The following is a 20,571-nucleotide window of genomic DNA, read 5'->3' on the forward strand; positions in this document are numbered from 1 at the left end:
TTTTTTTTCTAGGTTTTTCTCCTTTAAAATTGGGTGCGTCTTATAGGCCGGAGCGTCTTATAGTCCGAAAAATACGGTATTATAATATGAGTATAATAAAGTTTGAAACACAAAATCATGTAAAAATAATAAATTGAATACATTTTTTTTTTTTAATAAATTAAAAAAAATACATATTATACTCATACTATTATATATACTGTAAAATAAATGTTCTTGAAAACAATGTACTGAATATACACATATAAATGCAATACAAATGGATTTTGAATTTCCTGCCCCGCCGGCAACGTACACACGTACTGACGTCACCGGGAACTCCCCAGTGACTCATCGGATGCAGAAGCCGAACAGAGGAAGAAGAAAGAAGACGCAGATCGCGGCGATGGACAACACGGGGTGCCGGCGGATCAGGTAAGGTTGTATTTACTTACCTTCTCATAGGTTTACTTACCCCGAGTGTGACTCGGGGTAACCGCTTTCAGCAACTTTTTTCTACCCCGAGTCACACTCGGGGTTACCGCTAGGGAGGTTAAACAACATTTCATATTACCAGGAACAATACTATGCTCAGAGTTTGGCTAATTTGATACATTTTAATATGATAATATCCAGTACATTACTGAGACACAGATATATATGACAAATAAGGTTATCCAGTTAACTTCTAAAATTGGTTGGGTTATCCCTTTGACTTTGGATTCATCTGCAGCAGTAACAATGTCTTTATAAACAGATGTGTGTGCTATATACGGAGCAGAATCTTTCTTACAGAGCTCTTGAATGATGAAAGTACGACTGGTTTGCTTGCCATTTTTGATTTCATGATCATTTGTAGAGTTTTTCTTATTCTTTCTGTACCTGAAGCAGAGAGTTAGTATTGTGTCAGGTTCAAATACCACAATCCTGAAAGGTTAAAAGATGTTCCAAAATTTTACAGTATCAAAGATCACATTCAATCACTGAGGGAGCCAGGGTACACCAAATCCATAGGACACATAGCTCATTTTTCTTTCAGAATTTTTTATTTAGTATTAAACAACCTGCCTGATGTTGGCTTTGTACTTTATATGCTTTACTCTACATGGATTTATTGACAGGGAAAAATGCAAAAACTCAGCCAATCAAGCAATATTTTTGGGTGACCAAATCATGGCTACAAAGCTAACCATTCTGTAATGTACATAGGCAATCTTTACTTCATTTGCTTTCAATATTTTGTGACATTTGATACACATACTTGTTCCAGGCCAGTGATACATTAGGCAATAAAGCAAATATTTAGATTTTAATTCTGAAATATGCACGTTGAAAGTCAGCAAAGGCAGCTTCCAAGTTTCTTTTCTGTATAGTTAGGCTTGAAATAGAACCTAACTTAAATTGAAGTAGATGAATTCCAATGGCAATTGGGTAGATAAGGGAATACTAACTGTGTAGGGAACAGAATACCTGTTTTATGGGTTTAATGTGGTTGCAGATCATGCTATATCCCAATGGTTCCCAACCCCGGGGAAGGGACTGGTGCCAACCCGTGGCTGGTGAGTTGGGGGCTGCAAATGACAGAAGGCAGAAGCTCCGGCAGAGGTAGTCCCGGCAGCCCACCTTACACTTCTCTAAAGCTAGTGACAATGTGACAGCAGAGGCGCAACCAACAGGAGTGCGGGCGTTTCTCCTCACACTGCATTCACAGGAGCTTCTTAGAATGGCAGAGCAATGTATGTAAGGTTTATACATCTCTGCCATTCCCAGCAGCTCTGACACCTGACAGCACACCAGCTCTCTTACATTACTCTGCTATTCTCAGCTACTGTGATGACAGGAGGCCGAGCTGCTGAGAATAGTTGAGCAGTGTAGACTGTACATACACCGAGCCGTGGCAAAATATTATTCATTGTTACAGGGCCCTGCTTTCAGAAAGGTTGGGGACCACTGATATATCCCATTTAATCTTAGCTCTGAAATCAGCCAGTAGGAAGGTCAATAATGTGTAACCATGTGACACACAAAATAGGAAGAACAATGTTGGCCAGACTATGTTTCCTCAGTGAAGATGTAACCATGAGTCTTTATAAGGAGTCAGGACTTGTAGTCCCAGGTTGAAAGTGTTAATCAATTCTGTTAATGGAAAGCCAAAAGACATGAAGAGTATGCTAACTGCAGGCAGGCAAAGCTACACAATGAGTTCTTACATTTGAAAAGGTTCTTTTAAAATGAAATATTTTTTTACTATCAATAGGATTGCCTTGAGAATTTCCCCTATTCAGTTTTGGCTTTGGGTTATATTAAAGCGCAACTAATTGGTTGCGGTGAAAAACACTTTGCACCCTGGGAATGTAGATAGGTGTACTAATGGTTGGAGATCCAATAAAGTTTAATATTTAAACTAAAAAATATTCTAATTGTATTAGAATAGAGATGAAAATGTACATATCAGGTGGGGCAAAATGCAGAATCCACTGTTGTGCTTAGTGCAGCCTTTTGCAGCTTTTTGTGTTTCAACGTTCACAAATATTTAGCTATGCATTTCCAAAATGTATTTTTTTATGAAGAAAAAACAAAGATCAAACAAACAAATGATTCAACAGGTCAGTTACAATAAACACATATACAAACATTTAGAATTCTAATTGGCTAATTGCTACGGTATGTTATATGGAAGATCTGTAAATGTTGATTGTGTTTAAGCAGTACTGTAATAAATCCACCTTTCTTAGTTTCTTCTAAAAATATAAACAGCACTTCAATTCACATGCCTATTTAAGGTACTGTGCTTCTGAATGTTATTCTCCTGAAATTTGGTGATGCCACTAAAGTACAGCTCAATTCCTTCACGCTAGTGAGAAAACCGTACCTATGAACCAGCAGTGCAAGAATCTCCCTGTATTTATCTAATCTATTCTATGGATCTGTGATTTCTGCACTTTGCAGCTTTCCAAATAATCCCCAACTAGTCATCAGAACTACTCTTTAGGGGAAGCTCTTTAATAAATCAGGTTCCTACTGGTGTATCATGTTAAATAAATATTTTCCAGATTATATTATACCTTTTTAAACACAGTTGATCATTTTAAACATTTGTAAACATTCTTGTTTACAAATGTACTTGTTTACAAAGTGTACTCTTGGGTACTTTGCATGATCTCCCCTGTGAATTTAAAGGCTCCCATTATTTAATGAAATGTATTAATTTGGATGATTTTCTTGCTGATTTCTCATTTCATTCCTCAAAAGGTTGGGTATTATGTAGAGCCATTACAGTCTGTAAACACTATACATTTTTATTGCCCGGAACAACTGTTTGTGATCATCTCAGTTGAAAATGAGCTCCCTGACTTGGTTGAGGAGTTAATTGCCAATCCTCTTTGTTGGATTACAAATGACTATCCTATAATGACTGATATTCCTATATGCTTACCCCCTCCCTAACTTTTATGTTGCATGGGTGCAATGAAGAGCCAAAAATACCCAAAAGTGCTTATCTTAGATCTATCCAAAATTGACTCTTTTTCTTTGCAAAATGTTAACAACAAAAATATTTTTCTTTCTTTTAGAGAGCATTAGTAAAGCTTTTAATTGCTGTATATTTCACTATTGCGAGGATTTCTCCTCACTTGATCCTAGTTTGCTTATATTTTCATGAATCAAAAATGTAAGGACACAGTTGATTTAATAACAACCTTTATTAAAAACCTGTGTATCACATATAAGATCTCCAGCATGAGTTATTGACTAGTAAATAGAAATTTTAGTCTCTTCAGCAGAATTACATGAGAATATGTTTGTGAAAACATCTCTAAAATGTGACCAACCTGTTGGACACTAAAAGAAGGATAAAAATAGTTTGCAAATGTTTGTAATTTACAGAGATTTTTGGCAGACTATACAGTAAGGTCAATTCTTTAAATTGTAGTTTTTTTACCCTAAATGTTAGGTTTACTGCATGATCCTTTACCTAGAAATATGTTCATTGGAGCAGATCACATGCACCCCATACCTAGGGACACCAGGATATTTCAGGAAATTGTATTATAGGAAGCAGTGGAGGGGTTCACTAAAGGTGATTGTTGAGAACAGAGACTGAAACGTTGACCTGAGTGGGAAAAGTCATGTATCTTTGAATTACTTTTTCTGCTGTCTTCAAAAGACACCTTAGAAAAACTTTTAAAGTTTATTCGAAAAGGTAATTTTATTGAGCAAAGTATGTGTAGTTCTTTTTGTTTTATTGACTTTTCTTTAAAAAGTACTTCTGAAAGATTCTTTAGTAAACTATAAAATGAACAAATAGAAAATGAGACTGAAAATACCTAATGCGTTTTTCGTTTGTGAATTGACCCCAAACTGGTCTAGGAGGTTATGTTGAAGTTGAATTTATGGATTGATTGTAATTGTGGAATGTAGTGTGGCATCAGAAAAAACAACAAAATTGAAATTTAAAATAAATTTATTTTCAAGACTACAATATAGAAACATGTGCTCTAAACATGTATACAACCTATAGAATCCAGGGATATACTGTACAAGCAAAAGGCATACACAGCCCCCTAAATTGCCATAGCAAATAAGGATTTTCCTTGTTTTTGCATGAACATGGCTCCCTTACACCCTAAGCACAAACTGTACAAATAAAAGATGGGGTGTTTAGGAGCATGCTATTCCCATACCAATAAAGTGGGTTCTAGCCAGGTAAATTGTTGGGGCCTAATAGCTTTCATTGATTGAGCAGTATATTCTGGAACCATATGGTGTTTTTGAGTGCACATATTGCTTTTATTTATTTAGTCTTGCTTTGAAAAGATTTTCTATTTTCAAACAGAAGTGGAAAATTTTGTTAACATGATCTCCTTCATAACTGACTGGTCTGCCTCCTCTGAACCATTATAATATGATCCATGTACAAAAAAAATGATCTTTTTTGTGTGTAAAGTCATAAATTGTTACATATACTAGAAAAGGTTTATGGTGGCATAGCCATAGAAACCCGTCTGTCCATTGGTAGATCCCTGAGGACTAGTTTCAGGACCAATTATAGTGATAATTATGGCAACACACACAGTACAAAAACTCAGTAATCAAAGGAGCACACAAAAAATGTTAACACTATATTTTTTCTTCATTATAGGCTACCCACCAGGTTAGAGTAGGCTCTGGATATCCGGTAACTTCTACTTCCAGAGTCACTGGAGAGCCTTCCATAACAGTGACATTCGGCAGGTGCTTGCTGAACCCAGGGCTGTGACCTGCTGGGCTAACATTGCTGTGCTTTTCTGAGACATTCACAGTCTTGGCAGTGTCTGATTGAAACATGAGACCAGAAAATTCATCTGGAGTAACATGCAGCCTATCTTTAGTTCTAACAGTATTATCAGAGGCATGCAATTGTTCTGTTTTTTCCGTGCTCTCATAAACAGAACGGCGCTCCAAATGAGTTTCATGCACTTCGTTCATCAGGTGGTAGCTGGGTTTTGTTTTGGCAGGGGAATTATTTAGGGAATAGCGCATTTCATTGACCACTGATGAGTGGTGCGAAAAAGGAGATTCTGTTTTGTATCCAACAGTGGGAGAATGGAACCTCTCAATATAACTGGAAGCCTTTTCTTTCTTGTGACTCGACACATCAGTGTAAGAGACAGGTGTTAACATTTCTGAACTATCCACTAGTCTTTTGCCAGTGTTTATATGCATTTGCAAGCTGTATGAGCTGACATGCATGTTATGGGAGCTATAACAATTCTGCTGATCCTGCTCTGTCTCAGACTGGGGCAGGTTGGATTCGGGAGTTTCAGCAAGCGGAGGCAAGGAGATGTCGTCAGGGGATATGCACTCATATTCATCACCAGATACAGCTTCTTCTGCTAGCAGGTCAGGCTGTAATTCTGCATCTGCGAGTATACTACCATCTTTGGCAGATGAAGGAGGCTCTGTAGTTTCTCCATGCTCATCGCTTATGGAAATCTCTGGAACTTTCTGTGGTTCCTTTTGAAGAAAAATAATGTGATTAACAAAAATGTGGACAAGGCTGGGCAAAAATAAGCAGCCGTCTATCTCAGAATTACAAACCTAGAGTAATCTACCTATCATTCAAAAGTACTCCCATGTCTGGCCCAAGCTTTTTGGAATGGTATATTTCATATCGTCTCCGAGGTCTTGGAGAGGGAGCTGAAAAGCACCCCAGAGGCTGCTTTATTTAGCTGGTGTTGCAAATCCGTATTGTAACTCCTGAAACTGATTTTGCTGGTGGCTCGGATCACCCTAGCTAAATCCTGGAAGTCTTCTACTATTCATATGGGACCCTTTTATGTCAAAATGGACTAGATTATGGTCAACGATAAAATGACCCATATCCTCAAGAATACAATGGGGAAGTTTGATAAGATCTGGCATCCTTGGATCTCATACCGCTCATCCAATTAGGTTGCTTAAGATAGTGTTTTATTGTGTTAATATGCCAAGTTTTGTTTTTGCTTTTCTTCTTTTTTCTTCTTGCTCACCTCTCCTCTTTTTTTCCCCTCTTTACCTGCTGTGCTTTGTTGTGTCTCACCTGTTTGTGTTTCATGTCATTTTCTTCTACAGTTGCTGAGTCTATGGTTAAATATGTTGCAGGAGTGGCAATTGAATTTGATGTATCAACCAGAGTCTATTCTACCGTTTCCATATATATATTTGAGACCCTCAGAGAAAGTCAATTAATGTGAGGTCTGTTGGTTTTGTTTTGCACTGTAATTGTTGTTTCCTGTATCTGGCTTTTATATGCTTGGTTTATGTCCATATGAATTATTGAAAATATTCAAAAAAAAACTTGAAATACAAAAGTACTCCATGTCACAAAGTGTATTATTGAACTTCGTTGACTAAAGGAAGTGGTGTTTACATTGCCTATCAGTTTAAAAATAAATGTCCCAGTCAATCAGATTTTTTAATAAAAATTAAAAAGCTCTGTAAGAGATTACTACTGCATCCTGCAAAACCCTTTGTTATATTTCACTAGAGAACCCAAGTAAACCAATTCCCACCTTATTGTTGCTTTAGATCCAAGAATTGGGGCCAGTGTTGGGAGTACTGTAAGGTAGCACTTTACACTCTTTTTGAATACTTTACAGCAGTTTTAGAAATATAGGATCTGCCCATGCTGACCCCATTCAGGTTTTGGTTTCAATACTTTGCATGTTCCTCTACTGGCAAGCATGCAAGGAAACTTTTATTTTAAATGGTTCTGTTAAAACAAATATACCGTTTCATATGTGCAGTGGATTTAGGTATGTATGTTCTCACATACTTTGTAATTCTGTTTATTAGAAATTGTTGAGTCTGGTTACACCGGGAAGCTACATGTCACCTTTTGGGTGTGCAAAACCCATTAGGCAAGGGGAACATGCCAGCTCTGTGCAAAGCAGAAATCATTTTAAATTAATTTGTTCCACAAAATAGTCAGGGTACTGGTAAAACCGCCTATACCATACCTCCAATTTCTCTTCTAGTTCCTTTAAGTAGATACATAAATCATTCACAGAGTTGATGGCTTCCTTGTTTTTTACTAACGTCTTCTCAATATATTTCACACCATCATCAGCTCCTGTAAACATATATAAAGTACTTACTATAGGTCAAAATTAACTTGGTAATTTAGTAATTAATTGATTAAGAACTAATCACTTTTAAATGTATCTTTAAGTGCAACTCTGGCCCATTTTACAACACCAACCAGTCTGCTGTTTGACAGTGTAGGCATAGTCCATTATACTGTAACCTGTCTAACCTATTTGTAAAAGCAAAAAAAAAGTACACAAAAAATGGTATTGTGTTTAGTAAGGAAATTGGCCACATCTTTTCTATGTCAATGTGTATTTTGTTCCATCTTAATGCTCTTAATGGTCTTCCTATTGGTTGTCATCATATATGTAACCAATATATTTTATAAAAAAAAGTTCAAATAAAAAAATTCCTTAACACAGAATAAAAGAAAACGTATTGTTGCAGCACAATACTAGAAATATTTCTAGAATAAATTGTTGCTTCATAATACTAATATAAAACAGGTTGAGCCTAATATTAGAGACAATAAACTAATAAAAACAAAAATGGTAAAATACACACAGAAAAACAATAAAACAAGCATATTCTAAATTCTCACCTAATGACTTTTTGCCATAAAAATGCTCCTATTTATTTACGTTTTAAGGTAACATAGACCTTTTCCCTTTATAAGTTACTACATGATTTTACTATCATACATCAAGTGGCATCTCCTTTCAAGCCCTTTACATAATCGTTTGTGTAATAAAGGTTAAAAAATATAGAGTGCAGACTTTGTGAGATCCCCCATTATATTTACCGTATTTTTCGGCGTATAAGACGCACTTTTTCTTCCCCAAAACTGGGGGAGAAAAGTGGGTGCGTCTTATACAGCGAACACAGTTTTAAAAATAATTAAAATTTCATACTCACCCGATACCGCGATCCTGCGATGCTGCATGCTTCTTCTCTCCTAAATATTTTACTACAGTATTTGGTTCAGAATCTTTTTTTTTTCTAGATTTTCCTCCTTTAAAATTGGGTGCGTCTTATATGCCGGAGCGTCTTATACGCCGAAAAATACGGTACATTTCTGCTGTATAAAACCACTGTAGTATCACAGATGAATGAAAGGATAAAAGTTTTGTTCTGGGCAGATATAAAGTCTGGGGTATTTTATACATTGGCAAAAGAGAAGCTTGGAAAGTTGTGAATTGTCTTATCAAGACAAACTCACCTGAATTTAACTAACTACTGCTAGATATACAATGACCTGGATAAATGAAAACATTCTCAGATATAATATAGTTACCATAAATATGTTTTGCAATGTTGATCATCTGCTGTATTCGCTCTTCTTGCTGTGGCATGGTAGGCTCTACAAACTTGTTGAACTGCTTCAAAAGTACCTCTACTGCTTCCTTAGTTTTACATTCTGCAGAATAACGCCCCACTCGGACAACGGTTGCACAGGCTTCTTCACACCAAAACTGAGTCTTAATATTGCAAAAAAGACAAATATCACATTTTGTTAGTGTATCCCCTTTTTCTTTGATAACCTTGTGTTTCTAAAATTGGGAGAGATCAGTGTCATATTTCTGTATTTAGTGATGTAAAAGTTACTCAAACATTAAGTTGACAGTAAGTCACCACCTTCATAATGGACCTGGGTGGGTGGTTGTGTAAATGCAAAGTAAAGATATTGCTGGTGATGTCCCTACAAAGTATAAGAGGCTGGACACTTCTAGACGAGTCAACAAACAAGTATGATATATCAGTTTGGGATGAACTGACCCCAAATACTACAGAAACATCCAAATATACCACTCTCCTCACCTCTTCAATTATATGTTGAAGGTCTTCAGCCATTTCAAGGTAGACTTTGTAATCATGCACCACACTGTTAAAATCATCAACATGTTTCTGCAGTTCACAAATTGCTTCACAAATATTATCTGTTTGATAGGTTTTGGAGCCAATTTTTTTTTTTAAATGATCAATTTTTCTCTTTAAAGTCTGCAAATGCATAAAAAATCCATTAACATCAAATGTCATAAAAGCAAATGATTTCAGTCAGAATAATTAAAGCCTGATAGGGTTTTATTTATAATAACTGTGCATTTAAAGCCAAATCGAATAATCCTAAATATTGGCTAAATCAGCTAATTCAACAAATTAAAAAAAAACATTTTTTTACAAATCTCTGTTATGCCAAAATAATGCTTTCAGCACAAGTTCCGCCAAGAATTTACCAGGTTCCACTGTATGAAAACATGGTAGACTTGTGCCTGCTGTAAAAGGCATTTGTTAATGAGTATCACAGCTCCTGTAGCCGATTGTCAGGCTGTAATGGCTTTCAAATCCATTAATTTAAATCAGATAGCTAGTGAAGATTTTAACTTAATTACTTCTCATTTTATCAGTAGCTGTCACTTTCCCTGTAACAAATAATTGATAGATAACAGATCTTTTGGCCTGTAAGAGCAGAGATAGACAGAGAACTGACTGTCGGAAGTGTCACGCTACTAATGGAGGCCATAAATGGCTTACTTAAACCCCTCTTGGTGATCTATTTGGAAATATGGGTGAGGACTGGGCCGTTTATGGCTCCCATTGAAGACACAAGCGAGCAATCTAAATGTTGGAACGTCTCTTAACGTACCCCAACTTATTTATTTACTAAAGGAATAAAGTATGGCTACTTGGCAAAATAAATTTTGACTGTTCTTGAGCACCTTAATCAATCAATTTTTTTCTAATGATTGCTTTAATTTCTTGTGGTCATGACTGGGCATTCAAAGCGATAGGAGGTTTACTTTTTTTTACTATTATTCACTAGAAGTGATGATATGTGCCATGTTATACTTTTTCCCAGTCAGTTTTTTTTTTTGACACATTACCTGAAAGCCTCTAACACAGTGTTTCTCAAATAGCATTCCTCCAGACAATCCTAGGGTTCATTGAGCAATTAGCAATTTGTTTGTCTCGGGTCAGTTTAATTGCCACCAAATCTTTTTGGTTATCTGTAAGGGTGACATTCTTCCTATTGGCCAGCAATGTAGGAGGCATTCTTCCCACTGACCACTACACTAATGTACTGTGAATTGTATATTTAATAAGTATAGCAGGGGTTCCCTGAAGACATGATAGTTATTTTAAGGGTTCCCCCCGGTTAAAAAGGTCAAGAAACCCTGCTCGAACATTAAAAAAACAATTCTAATGGATATAGTAAATGGAAATTTTACATGTTAGAATACTTAAATTAAAATAAAAATTAAACATGTGAGATTACATTAATAAAAATGGAACATTTTTGGCACTCACCTGGATTCTGTCAACATACATTTCAACTTGCTGTAGCTGATTCTTAATAACTTTTAGATTCCTTCCTTTATCTGCTTTTTTTGTGTAGTTGAATTTTAGGTTGTTAAACTTTTTCTTTAGGTCTTTAAATGATTCTTTTAGCTGAAAAAAATATTTTTTCAACATAAATAATAAATCTAATTTACATATGTAATTCAAAAAGTTATGATTTGTGCATTAGGTTTGACTTTGTGGCTGTGCATTTTTTAACCTTGGCTAGTGACATAATACTGCAATTTTAGCATATCATTTAAACTTTCCATAACTGATAATCCCTGTTTACATAGGCCAGTTATAGACTGGCATCTGTCATCCATTCAAGGAGAGAAGAGAGATCTAATTGTATTAATAACACAATGGCAAGAAAGAACCTTTTGATTTATTGACAGTGAAGCTATTGTTTTATCTATGTTAAAATGAGAACGAACCTTAACATACATACATACATACATACATACATACATACATACAATATTTTTAATAAAAATGCACAGTCCCTGACTCAGAACAAGTAAGTAACATGTAACATTCAAAAGACACTGAAATTCATTATGCCCTTTTATCCAATCCTTGATGATGCCAAAGACCATTTTCAGTAGTGTATGTACTTTTTTTGTACCACCAGAATGCTGTCAGTTCTAATTGTTATCCATATTGGAGTTGGGGGGTTTACATTAAGAAGCTCCTTATCAGTGTTTATTGTAACAGTAGGTTAAAAGGCAAGGAGAGATGGAGAGAAGGCAAAAAGGAGCCACCAGATTGTACCATATGATAAATAAGAGAATTGGTCTGGTGTGCAGTTTTTTTGACTATACCACTGTGTTATTTATTATTTAAAAAAAGCATGCAGCCAAAATCTAGTAAACTGGCATAGACCATTATTACATCTGTTTAAATTTGGTCTATGGCAAAATGTGCAGGTCAATATATACACCAAAAAAGCTTATTACAAACTAATTGTTCTGCCATAAAACGTAATATTGTATAATCAAAAAAGATAACATGAAATACATTTGGCTCCAATATTTTTTAGCAAAGGTTTATTAACTTTAAGTTTTAGTATTTACTTTATTAAAACTTTTCTAATACTAAAAAGACACAAGTGAGATACTAGTGCTACTATAAGAAATAGCTTATATATTTCCATTGTGTAAATACATTAAAGCTATTTTGACAGCAAAGTTGCTCTTGCACTTGTACAAATTTGCTTCTGAGATGATCCCTTTATAAGAAGCATATCAAGTGTTGAATTGGAAGTAATATGTTTTTGTAGCCTTTTTAGGGTGCAAATTTTAAGGCTGTCATGCAGATATAAAACCAATATCTAGAGGGCCACAGTCTAAAAATGTATGAAACTTTCAAATGTTGAACTTCCATTTGTCATGCTTGTTATAAGTATACCTCTGACTATGTAGTAAAGACAGATCACCCTGCAGCTTGTACGTTAAAAAACAAATTACAGATTTGTACATATTTTCATCTTTACAGATTCCAAAGATAAGTGGGCTTTTAGAGTACCTAATTTTTTAAGGGCTTCTGTCCTTAGCATTTAGTGTAAATCATACTTGTCTACAACCTGACAGCTTGGAGACTTTCATTGAGAATTTAGGAATGTTCAGGGCTGAAGACACACATTCACCTGTGTGCCAAGGCATCCATTTACTTTAGAGAAAGCTGCCAGGCTGTGTATGGATTTTCTATTGAAGTAAATGGAAGTTTCTTTTACACAAAAATCCAAGGAATCTAGGCATAAGCATTGTGATGCCTGGCATAGTAGAGATCAGATAAATGGTTTTGTAGGTGAAGATAACACTGAGAAACATTTTTGAACAGATTTTTTGTTGAGTTCAATTTTTAAACTTATTTACACTAAAATAGGTATGCTGATTCTGAAAGTGCAGTTAGTTTTCTTCTATTACATCCTTTTTTTTCTCTATTGCTTATATTAATGCAATTACTGTAGCGTGGATTCATATAGGCTTTTCATTTACACGCAAGTCTGTGTGGTCAGAGGTTGTGAGCTGCTCTACATAGTGAATAAGCAAAATTTGTTTTTCTACTTACACACATTTTCTTTCTTTTAGATCATGTCTGGCTCTGCTGTTTCTCCTCGTAGGTGCCTAAACAACCCTGATTCTTTTTATTATATCTGTTGCAGTTTCACCATTCCCATCAAAGGGCGAACATCAGCACATTTGTGGAGCAAGCCTATTTGGCATATTTCAAAGTTAAACTTGGTGATCAAGATAAGTCTTGGGGTCCTCATAAGGTGTGCAAACAGTGTGTCGAGGGTTGAGGGATGTGGACAAAGAGAGCATGTGATAAGATGCCATTTGGTATACCTATGGTTTGGCGAGAGCCAGGAGATCATTTCAGTGACTGGTACTTTTGTATAGTTAAAATTTAGGATATAACAAGAAAAATAAATGTAACATAGAGTATCCTAGTCTACCATCGGCTATACGCCTAGTGGCTCATTCAGATGAAATCCCAATGCTGGTTTGTGTTACACTACCCTCTCTTGAAGAACATGTTTATGGTGATGAACTAGGTGACAACAATGATGAAAAGTTTGAAATTGAAGAGAACTCTGTTCGTATGGGATTTGATCAGCATGAGTTGAGGGATTTGGCACGTGATTTCGGACTACTGAAGTCGTTTTCAGGAACTCCTAGCATGAAGACCTCGTGAGAAAAACTTACTTGAAGAAGGAATGAAGGTATCATACTTTTGAACCAGAGAATTGCATTTCTGCAGTACTTTGGAACTGACAGTGGTTTGCGTATTGCCATAATATACATGGTTTAATGGTGGAATTGGGAATTCCAATCTATAACTCAACTGAATGGGGACTATTCATCGGTCGCTATTAAAGTGTGTCCTCCTTCACAATGGCAATATATTTGGGTCAGTCCTATTTGGCCATTCAGTTTCTCTTTGTGAAGAATATGCAGACCAAGGCAAAGCTTTGCCAACTGAAGGAGACTGTTTCAAGTACCTCATTTTGGCATTTCCTGGCCTTTCATTTGAAAAAATAAAGGTCGGTGTGTTTGATAGTCCACAGATTTGGCAGCTCATCAAAGATGAACATTTTATCAGGAGAATGTCAGAAGTCGAAAAGAATGCTTGGTTATCATTCAAAGCCATTGTCAAGGAAAACGCATGAGCAAATAATTACACAGAAATTGTCCAGAAACTCTTGGAGAGCTACAAAATGTTTGGTTACAATATGAGCATCAAGGTGTATTTTCTGCATAGCCATCTTTCTAACTTCCCGGAAAACCTCGGTGCAGTCAGTGATGAGCAAGGTGAACAATTCCACCAAGATTTGGAGGTCATGGAAGGACGGTATCGGGGTAGATAGGATGTACATATGATGGCTGACTATTGTTGGAGAATCCAGCTGGATTGTCCTAACACTGAACACTCCAGGAAAAGCTATAAGCATAAATTTTTACCTTAACCGCTTACCTGATTAATTTTCACGTTTTACTGTAAAAAAAAAATGTCATAGAGTAACAATAAATCCTTTGTATGAACAAAAGAAATTTAAATAGTACATTCAAATTATTATTGCAATATTTTTTCATTGTATGTAAAATTTGTATGTTTTTTGACAAAATAGAGGGTACCCAGTATCCTAAAAACTGGGTTCTGGATTCACCACCAAAAAATTTGTAAAAAACAAGTGTAAGATCTGACTCTACAAAAAATGTGTTCCTCAGTGTAATCTTTAGAGCTAGGGGAGTGAAGGAGGTGCAGAAGAAGATACATGAGCTTATTCCTAGCAGTACTCCCGAGTGTGACTCAGGGTGGATTTTACTTGCAAAAAACGGTAATCCCGAGTCACAATCAAAGTCGCTTTAAAATTAAAAAACAAAAAAAAAAAAACACCTTGTTCTCTTGCTGTTCCCCCATGTCATGCTGGTCCCCGCAGGTCCTGGAGACACGTCCTGCTTCTCCAATCTCCAGCCGCAAAGTGTCGATTCGATCTACGGGGTTTCCCGGTGACGTTGGTACATGCATCTGTGCAGCCAGAACTTAGCGGCGGGAAATTCAAATCATTTTGTATTGGATTCAATACAAAATAGCTGTATTGAGTCCAATACAAAAAAAATGTTTATATAATTTATATATAATTATATTATATATGCTACTGTACATTTATATTACATTGAATATTTTTTTTTTTTTTTTTTACAGATTTCTGTGTTTTTTATTTAAAGTTTATTATTGAATTTAATAAATACCAGTGAGTTATGCCTAGGAGTTACAGCTTACAATGTAAAATAAATTTCCAAAAAAAATGGAACACTTTTTTTGCATGGAAATTTGCACAAAATTAGAACGCTATGGGGGGGTTAACTGAAAGATTCTTTTTTTAATTACAGTTTGTAACTTTATATCATGGATAGAAGTAGAACCTGCAGCTGGTGATAGCCTAGCAACTGAGGGATCGTCTAAGACCTCTTAGAACTTTAAAATGTCTGTAGGCAAAGTTGAGAAAGAACATTATGACTTGGATGTTATGCTATAATTTGCCTGTCAGACACTGGAAATTACATTGTAAAACCATTTACAATCCCTATGTACTGCGCAAAGATTAAGCAAATAAAGCTGTCAAATTGTGTATATGTGAGCAAGGTAGTCAAAGCACATTTTCTCATATTAATGAAACAGCACTTCATCAGCAGTATCAACTATATGACAAGGATACAATACACAGGTAATGCATTTATTGTGAATAAATAACACCTAACAAAAAGACTTAGGCATGCTCCTTTTTTTAACTAACCGCTTTAGGAAGACATTCAGGGGTGAATCTAGTGCTGAAGAGGTTGTAAAGGGTTATGTTATGTTTAGGTTGAGAGGTGAGTGGTTAGGGAAATATTTATAAATGTTAGGAATAAATGTTAGAATCAAGTAAATGAGTGTGGTTATGTCCCTGTTCACTCTTTTCTGTTCACAAACTTGTTTGCTGTTAGTAACTCAAATGGGTGTATTTAATTAAAGGAGTTTAGAATGTTCCCTTAGCAAAATTTAATAAGGCTATGTACACACATCAGATGATTCTCATCGGATAATCGTCCCAGGGCTAATATTGAATAAGAATGTGGCGTGTGTACAAATAATGATCGTAATGAAAGTGAAGGGGAGAGAGCATAATGGCGCTGTATATACAGCGCTTATTCATGCATCTTTCAGTCTTTTGTCGTTGGAAAGGATTGTGAAAGATCCTTTCCAAAGACAATTATTGCACGTGTGTATGCAGCCTAAGATTCTGGAGGGGATCATTTGCTCAGCTCCATAAATGTGTTGGAAACTTAAAACTATGTATTTGCTTGCACATAATTAAATGGTTAACATCAGCAATGCTTCAGCAGATTTACTAAGCTAAGTGAAAATTCCCCTGTGAGGTGATAATTCACTTTGCTATGTAAGCAACCAATATTTTTCTAGTAAATGAACACCAAATTATTGAAGCACATGAACATATTGGCTCCTTTTATTACTTTTCCTTGAGCCCTGCTGTACATGGACTTCAAAAAGCTGACACCAGGTCAAATCCCCCAAATGCTATACACTGACGACTTGTGTACTGAATGTTTATGGAGATGTTTGCTTGTAACCAAAGAGGTTTATGAATAGAAGCTAAGTAGTTATGAAAGCAGCCTTTCCTAGCATGTTACACAACCCACCTCCTTTTATTTCAAGGAACTAGTTAAAGTACTGTACTAACCCCAGTAATATGCAGACAGCACCTAAAGGTGGAAGACTGGGGATAGGTTGAAAAAAATTTAACTAGATTTGAAAAGATGTTTGTGTTTGCTCATATGCTGCATGGCAGAAGTAAAGAGTCAGATAGAGAGGAAAAAACTTTTTATGACCCTTCATTTTGGTGTCAGACAGGGCACAGCAGCTGCAAGTAAACACTGACACATGAGCTATCTTTTCTGAGAGCTGCTGATATATTTTCAAATACTGTCTCTACTCGTTAGAGAAGTGCTTTCAAATACATTATAGTAGAATTCTTACAGTCTGGTTTACCAAAGTTCTATACAATTTACAGTAGTATGTTTAACATATGGCTTAAAGCTCCCACTGCACACAGAAATCATTGGTTTTTCAAACAGCAAGACAGAACAAACCAAGCAATGTATTATTGAAGTCTGTTTAGCGATGTTTAGTTTACTAAGGGGCTTGGGGCTTTATTTTAGCTCCTGATTTTTGCTACAGTCTGTCTTCTCTGCAAATTTAAAGGAAACCTATATGAAGAATATAAAGGCTGGCAATTGTTTAAACATTAGTTGCTTATCTGTTGCCTATTTGTCATTATTATTATTATTATTAATAATAATAAACAGGATTTATATAGCACAGCTGCGCTGTACAATAAATAGGGGTTGCAAATGACAGACTAATACAGACAGTGATACAGGAGGAGAGGACCCTGCCCCGAAGTGCTTACAATTAGATAGGTGGGGGAATTTACACACAATAGGATGGGAGATATGTAGTGGTGGGAAATAGTGATGGTTTCAAAAGACAGAAGAAGATGGGTAGGCAAGTTTGAAAAAAATGGGTTTTGAGGGCTCTTTTAAATGAGCAGAAAGTAGGAGCAAGCCGAATAGGACGAGGAAGACCATTCCAGAGAGTTGGGGCAGCTCTAGAGAAGTCTTGTATCCGTACGTGTGATGAGGTTATGAGTGAGGAAGTCATTTGTAGGTCATTGGAGGAGAGGAGAGAGCGGCTGGGGGAGTACTTTTTTACCAGGTCAGAAATATACGTGGGACAATAACTGTGGATGGATTTGAAAGCAAAGCACAGGAGCTTGAATTTGATTCTAAGGTCAAATGGAAGCCAGTGTAGAGATCTTCAAAAAGATGCAGCAGAAGAGGAGAGGAGGGAAGGATGGATGAGTCTGGCTGCAGCATTCATAATAGATTGAAGAGGAGAGAGTCAGGTTAGTGGAATACCAGAGAGGTTACAGTAGTCCAGGTGAGAGATGATAGGCGCATGTACAAGGAGTTTGGTGGTCTCATGGGACAGGTAGGGGCAGATTTTGGAGATGTTGCGTAGGTGAAAGTGACAGGACCTGGAAATGTTCTGAATATGTGGGGTAAATGAGAGGACAGAGTCAAAGGTGACACCAAGACAACGTGCCTGAGGGGTAGGGCGAATAACAGTGTTGTTAACAGTTATAAATATGTCAGTGGGAGATTTGGAATTTGAGGGGGGAATGATGATGAGTTCGGTTTTATCCAGGTTGAGTTTCAAAAATTGGTCAGACATCCATGATGAGATGGCAGACAGGCAGCATGAGACCTTATCCAGGACTGAGGGAGACAGGTCAGGGTGGACAGATAGATTTGAGTGTCATCAGCATACAGATAGTACTGTAGGCCGAAGGAGGATATGAGACTACCGAGAGAGGAGGTGTACAGAGAAAAGAGAACCGGTCAAGGACTGATCCTTGGGGAACACCAACAGGGAGGAGAGTGGGCGAGGAGGAGTTACTATTGAAAGAAACTTGAAAGGAGCGGTCAGACAGGAAGCAAACCAAGAGAGAGCAGTGTCACTGATACCAATGGAACGCATGATTTGTATTAGAAGGGGGGGTGATCAACAGTGTCAAAAATAGGGGAAAAATCCAGGAGAAGGAGCAGGGAAAAGTTGCCTTGAGACTTAGCTCTGATGAGGTCATTGGCCACTTTAGTAAGACCTGTTTCAGTGGAATGGGTAGCTCTAAAACCAGACTGGAGAGGGTCAAGGAGAGAGTTGGTCCTCAGGTAATTCGGTGAGTTTTTTGTAGACAAGGCGTTCAAGAAGTTTGGAGACATATGGGAGAAGGGAGATAGGACGGTAGTTAGAGGGTAGGAAGGGGTCCAGTGAGGGTTTCTTTAGGATAGGGAGAATTATGGTATGTTTGAAAGCTGAGGGGTATTTACCAGTAGAAAAGAAGAGATTTGATAATTCGGTTAGGGCAGGGGCCAGGGTGGAGGAATGGGCACGGAGTAGATCAGAGGGAATTGGGTCAAGCGGACAGGTAGATGGAGATAATGACAGAAGAGAAGAGACTTCGTCCACAGTAACAGGGCAGAGAGAGGCCAATGATGATTTACAGGTGGAAGGGGTCAGTGTGGTTGGAGTGGCTCAGTGAGCAGAGACATCATATCTGATTTTTGTCTGTTTTATCTCCAAAGTAGGTGGCAATGTCTTGGGCAGAGAAGGATATTGTGGGGGCAGCAGGTGTGGGGTTTAGGAGGGAGTCAAATGTTGAGAAGAGGTTGCGTGGGTTGGAAGCTTGAGCGGAAATGACTGCGGAGATATAGTTTTGCTTGATGACAGTGAGCTCTGTGTTAAAGATTTTTAGTCCATGAAGTCAGCACTGAGGCCAGATTTTCTCCACCTGCGCTCAGCTGCACAAACGGTCTTTTGTAGCTATTTGGTGTGATTGTTGTGCCAGGGTCAGGGGTTGGCAGGGCGGGAGTTGCGGAAAGTGGCAGGGGCAACTTTATCCAAAGCCAAGGAAAGAGAGTGGTTTAACATGGTGGCAGTTTCATCTAGGGAGGTGATTTTGGAGAGGGCGGGGTTAGGGACGCAAGGCAGTTTGAGAAAAGGTTGTGGTCAAGGTTACGGATATATCTCTGCCACTGACCAGGTCTGGCATGTGGCAAGGGAGGGCAAGAGTTCGATAAGTTGAAGGTGATTAGGTTGTGATCAGAAAGGGGAAATGGTGAGTTGTCAAGAGGGTGAGGTTGCAGAGTTTAGAAATTACCAGGTTTAAAGTGTGTCCGGCTATGTGTATGGGGCCATTGATGTTCTGAGTGAGTCTAAATGAAGAGGTAATGGAGGTCATTGCAGGCAATGCTCAATTTGAAAGTAATCCCAAATCTTCTCTCATTATTCAGATTAAGAAAAGGTAAAATAGTATTATTTGTTAGAGGTACTTTGCTTAGTACATCATTATTGTTCTTTGCTCTGCCCTAGTAAATAAATCTGTATACATTTTTAGGAAATTGGAACAACAAAAATAGAAAACCAGGTCAACTGTAGATCCTCTACCTTTTGTGGGTCAATACCTGGATGCAGAGAAAAGATATTGCCAAAGGTATAGAAGTTACAAGTGGCTGTAAATGCAGCTTGGAAATTTCAAGTAACTTTACTTTGAACTACAAACTATCAAACTTGTACAATTCCTCAGACCTAAATTACACAATGAACCATAGCATCTAATTTTCTTCTGAACTATTCTATGATCAATGACGTGATCTTCACACTTATAATGCTATGTAGGAGTCAGAATGTGGGCACAAAGGAAATTTCTAAATTTCAAAATACATTATCCACCATGAAGCAAAGTTAAAGAGGATTGAGGCCATCTAGAATCTGCAAGCATTTGTTAAAAGAAAATACCACCCTCCCAACAACTGCTGACTGGCTTCCTAAAATATCCCTTCAATACATTTAAAGGGCTTTGTAGACAAGCAGAAAAAGTCTTCTGCATATTTGTACAGGCCAGTCATACTTGCATTTTATGGTACAGCACTCCTCCTAGGCTTCCTATAGATTGGCAGAGGTTTGTTCGGGAACTTTGGGTGGTGAAATCTCTGCCTCTTCCTATTCTAATTACAATTTCATAGGCTGCTGACATTTTTTTCCCAACTCAGACAACTAACAGATGTGGCAAATGGAAGA

At 37.1% G+C, this 20,571-nt stretch overlaps 1 protein-coding gene across 1 annotated transcript in view; it reads right to left on the bottom strand.

Moving 5' to 3' along the window:
• Positions 1-525: 525 nt before the first annotated feature.
• The window catches only part of CCDC141 (coiled-coil domain containing 141), a 78,803-nt gene continuing 58,757 nt past the window's right edge, over positions 526-20,571 (bottom strand). The window contains exons 17-24 of the mRNA XM_072419101.1: positions 10,834-10,974; positions 9,346-9,525; positions 8,822-9,005; positions 7,458-7,570; positions 5,099-5,973; positions 4,124-4,266; positions 3,810-3,819; positions 526-906 (exon numbers count right to left, since the gene is read on the bottom strand). Coding sequence (XP_072275202.1) covers positions 597-906; positions 3,810-3,819; positions 4,124-4,266; positions 5,099-5,973; positions 7,458-7,570; positions 8,822-9,005; positions 9,346-9,525; positions 10,834-10,974 — 1,956 coding nt within the window. The 3' untranslated portion in view covers positions 526-596. The remainder of the gene's footprint in view (positions 907-3,809; positions 3,820-4,123; positions 4,267-5,098; positions 5,974-7,457; positions 7,571-8,821; positions 9,006-9,345; positions 9,526-10,833; positions 10,975-20,571) is intronic.

Source organism: Pyxicephalus adspersus, chromosome 7 (assembly GCF_032062135.1).
Source record: "Pyxicephalus adspersus chromosome 7, UCB_Pads_2.0, whole genome shotgun sequence".
Lineage (NCBI taxonomy): Eukaryota > Metazoa > Chordata > Amphibia > Anura > Pyxicephalidae > Pyxicephalus > Pyxicephalus adspersus.